At 45.9% G+C, this 3,477-nt stretch overlaps 1 protein-coding gene across 1 annotated transcript in view; it reads left to right on the forward strand.

Annotated features, from left to right (window-relative positions):
* The first annotated feature begins 195 nt into the window (after positions 1 to 195).
* GPR137C (G protein-coupled receptor 137C) overlaps positions 196 to 3,477 on the forward strand; it is a 50,464-nt gene continuing 47,182 nt past the window's right edge. Inside the window, exon 1 of the mRNA XM_007445956.1 lies at positions 196 to 594. Coding sequence (XP_007446018.1) covers positions 196 to 594 — 399 coding nt within the window. The remainder of the gene's footprint in view (positions 595 to 3,477) is intronic.

Below are 3,477 nucleotides of genomic sequence, written 5' to 3' on the forward strand. Positions count from 1 at the left end.
GGGGGCAGGGAGAGGAGGCGGGGTCCCAGGAGCCGCGGCTGCTCTCCGCGGGGCTCCGGGTCCTGTCACGGCGCTTCCTGGGGTTGGAGGTTGGGGTGGGTGGGGGGTCAGGGAGACATCCTTCTCCCCCTCGACAGCGGCTCCGAGTCCGGCCCCTTGCTTCCCGCGCTCTTTCGCCCGCCCCCTAGCCCCCTCATGAGGGCGTCCGTGCCGGGTCCGGCGGCCGGCCGCGAGCCCTCCACGCCCGGCGGGGGCGGCGGAGGCGCCGCGGTGCCGGGCTCCGTGCAGTTGGCGCTGAGCATCCTGCACGCCCTGCTCTACGCCGCGCTCTTCGCCTTTGCCTACCTGCAACTGTGGCGGCTGCTCCTGTACCGTGAGCGGCGGCTGAGTTACCAGAGCCTCTGCCTCTTCCTCTGTCTCCTGTGGGCAGCGCTCAGGACCACCCTCTTCTCCGCCGCCTTCTCGCTCAGCGGCTCCCTGCCCCTGCTCCGGCCGCCCGCTCACCTGCACTTCTTCCCCCACTGGCTGCTCTACTGCTTCCCCTCCTGTCTCCAGTTCTCCACGCTCTGTCTCCTCAACCTCTACCTAGCGGAGGTAAGGCGGGAGGACCAGCACGCGGGGCCGGGCGGGAGAGCGGGGCCGCCGAGTTCAACTCGGGCTGAGGACCGGTGGGGGGTGGGTGCGAACCGCGAGAGGCGGACCCGAGAGCAGCCCGGGGGAAACCGAGGCACGCATGGTGTGTGCGCCAGGGTTCTCGTCCTAAACTTAAGCAGCCGATCGGCTCGGCGACTGAGGGGCTTGCGGGGGGTGAGCGAGAGTGTGTGTTCCGACAACTTGAAACAGCAGGACCAGCCTTTGTTCAGCGTCCTGGCCCTCTAAGGGAAGGTGTCGGTGCCACCGACAAAGTGGCATCGCAAAAAGTAGCAGCCCCGGTAGCTCTGCTGAAGCTGGACTGTGTTGAGAGAGGTTGGATGCTGAGGTAGCAGCAGCTCTGCTGAAGCTGGACTGCTGCCAGCCATTACGTCACCAGGCAGAGCTGTTCCTCTGCTATTGTTGCTGCGTTTCTTTTATTAGAAGCTTTATTCTCTCCTGCATCTCCTTTCCCCGGGCTCGATAAGCCTCACACAGATTCCGTTCGATAGTTCTCCGGCGGGGTTAATAAGCAATAACCAATGTCGAGGATCAGTATAAAGACCTCCGTAAAGCCCCGAGTGTGTTTGCCCCAGTTGCTTCATGTTTTGTTTTGGCTATTTATCCTACCTCTTATAGACTAGTGTTTTGTTTTGTTTTTTTTTTTTGAGCTAATTAAGAGAGAAAATACTAGCTTAACCTGCGCCTATTGCAGAAACAAACCACCAAACTGTTTTTTCAATAACTTGCTTAATAGCTGGAACCTAATCACACCCCCTTTCTCTTTTATGAGGAATTGCTGGTCGGTTTGCATTGTTCTGCAGCACTTAGGTATTTAACCCATTTCAAACAGGTTTGGGAGTGTAAGGTTGTCAATCATGTGTGCCAGCTAGTGGTATTTAAGCCACAGTATTTTGAGAATTGCCAAAAAAAAAAAAAAAAAAAACAATTCCCCCGCCCTCCCCGCAAAAAAAAAAAAAATCTTGAGGATGAGAGGAAACAAGGTGACATCATATGCTTAATACTGACTAATATAGAACAATATTGGTCTATGCAGCTAATCCTCTCAAAGGCTTTTGTAGGTGATGAGAATTAACATAGTTCTGAGCAAAAGTAAAAAAACATTTGAGGCAGATTAAGTGTTTATATTCCCTGCATAAACCAACTCTTTTCTCCCATAATAGCTAGGAAGTAGAATGCATAATTTTAAAAGCACAGTCATAACTTCAGCTTTTTACCACACTAAAAACAACAGTTCAGAATAGGAAACAAAACTAATTTAACTTTAATTCCCCATCATTTGGAAGTCCAAGCAATACAATGACAAAAACCCAAACAGTAAGAAGCAGTAAGTAAAAAGCATGGGTAATCATAAATCAAATAAACATGCCAGTCATGTCACTTATTTGAAGATGTTCTGATCTTCTAGTTGTTGTTTAAACTATTATAACACTTCAGTCCTTCATAGTTAAGCTGATACATTGTATTCTTCCTGACACAATTTCTGATACACTACCAGGGACATCTCATCACTAAAGCTTTGCTCTAGCTTCAGATATAGTTAATTTACCTCAGAGTGACTAGCAGTCCTTAGGCCATGAGTATCAGATAATTTGTTTTTCCCCTATGCATTTTTGACTAACAAAGTCATATTAATGACTCATCGTAAAATAATTGGTGGGCATTTCATAAAGTAGCTAAATACTCTTTTTACTTTTTTCTTGAAATACAACATATAACCTAAAGTACATAAAGCTTAAATATACAGCTAGGTGAAATTTTACTTACACTCGTGTTACCACCACTAGATTAAAATATACAGCATTTTCAGTGCCCCAGAAGGTCCCCTTGTGCCCTCTACCAGTCATACCTGTCACCCTGAGGTAAACACAATGTGACTAAACATTATCACAATAGAAAAAAAGCATCTGTATTTAAGTTCAAAATTCTAAAAGTATACTTCTACGGCATAAACTACAAAATATCCAGATTGGGTTTTCAGTCTTTTGATTGCTGTTATTCCAAGCTAGCAACAGAGAATTTAAACGTCTAAAAGTCTTCCTGTTAAATGGATCTCTTGTTTGTTTCATGTACTTTTTAAAAAGCAATACGATTCTATTACCCTAGAAAACATAATTTGGAAAGAAGCTGAACTAAAGTTTTTTCATTTTGTAGTGTCTCCTAGAAAGAGGGTAGGTTGTTTGTCTATCCTTTTTTTTAGTAAAATTAACAATTTTAAGACACATAACTATAATTTGAACAAATTTACAACCTGTTTAAAAAGAGATATTTTAAGCAGAAATCATTTCCATATTCACTAGAAAAAATCCAAAGGAATCTATATTTAAAATAGTATTTGAATTCAAATTTTTATATCAATTTCAAGTAACTGGAAGCACACTTCTTATTGATCATTCTGAATGAATAAAGCTTTCCCAATGAGTTCTTTGTTTTTTCTTTTTTTAAAATAAATTTATTTATTTTATTTATTTATTTTTGGCTGCATTGGGTCTTCGTTGCTGTGCCCAGGCTTTCTCTAGTTGCAGCGAGTGGGAGCTACTGTTCATTGCAGTGCGCGGGCTTCTCATTGCGGTGGCTTCTTTTGTTGTGGAGCATGGGCTATAGGTGCGCGGGCTTCAGTAGTTGTGACACGCAGGCTCAGTAGTTGTGGCTTGCAGGCTCTAGATCACAGGCTTAGTAGTTGTGGCGCACGGGCTTAGTTGCTCCGCAGCATGTGGGATCTTCCCAGACCAGGGCTCGAACCCGTGTGCCCTGCATTGGCAGGCGGATTCTTAACCGCTGCACCACCAGAAAATCCCCCCAGTGAGTTCTTTGTATTACAGCAAA

This window comes from Lipotes vexillifer, unplaced genomic scaffold (assembly GCF_000442215.2).
Source record: "Lipotes vexillifer unplaced genomic scaffold, Lipotes_vexillifer_v1.1 scaffold43, whole genome shotgun sequence".
In the NCBI taxonomy this organism is placed as follows: Eukaryota; Metazoa; Chordata; class Mammalia; order Artiodactyla; family Lipotidae; genus Lipotes; species Lipotes vexillifer.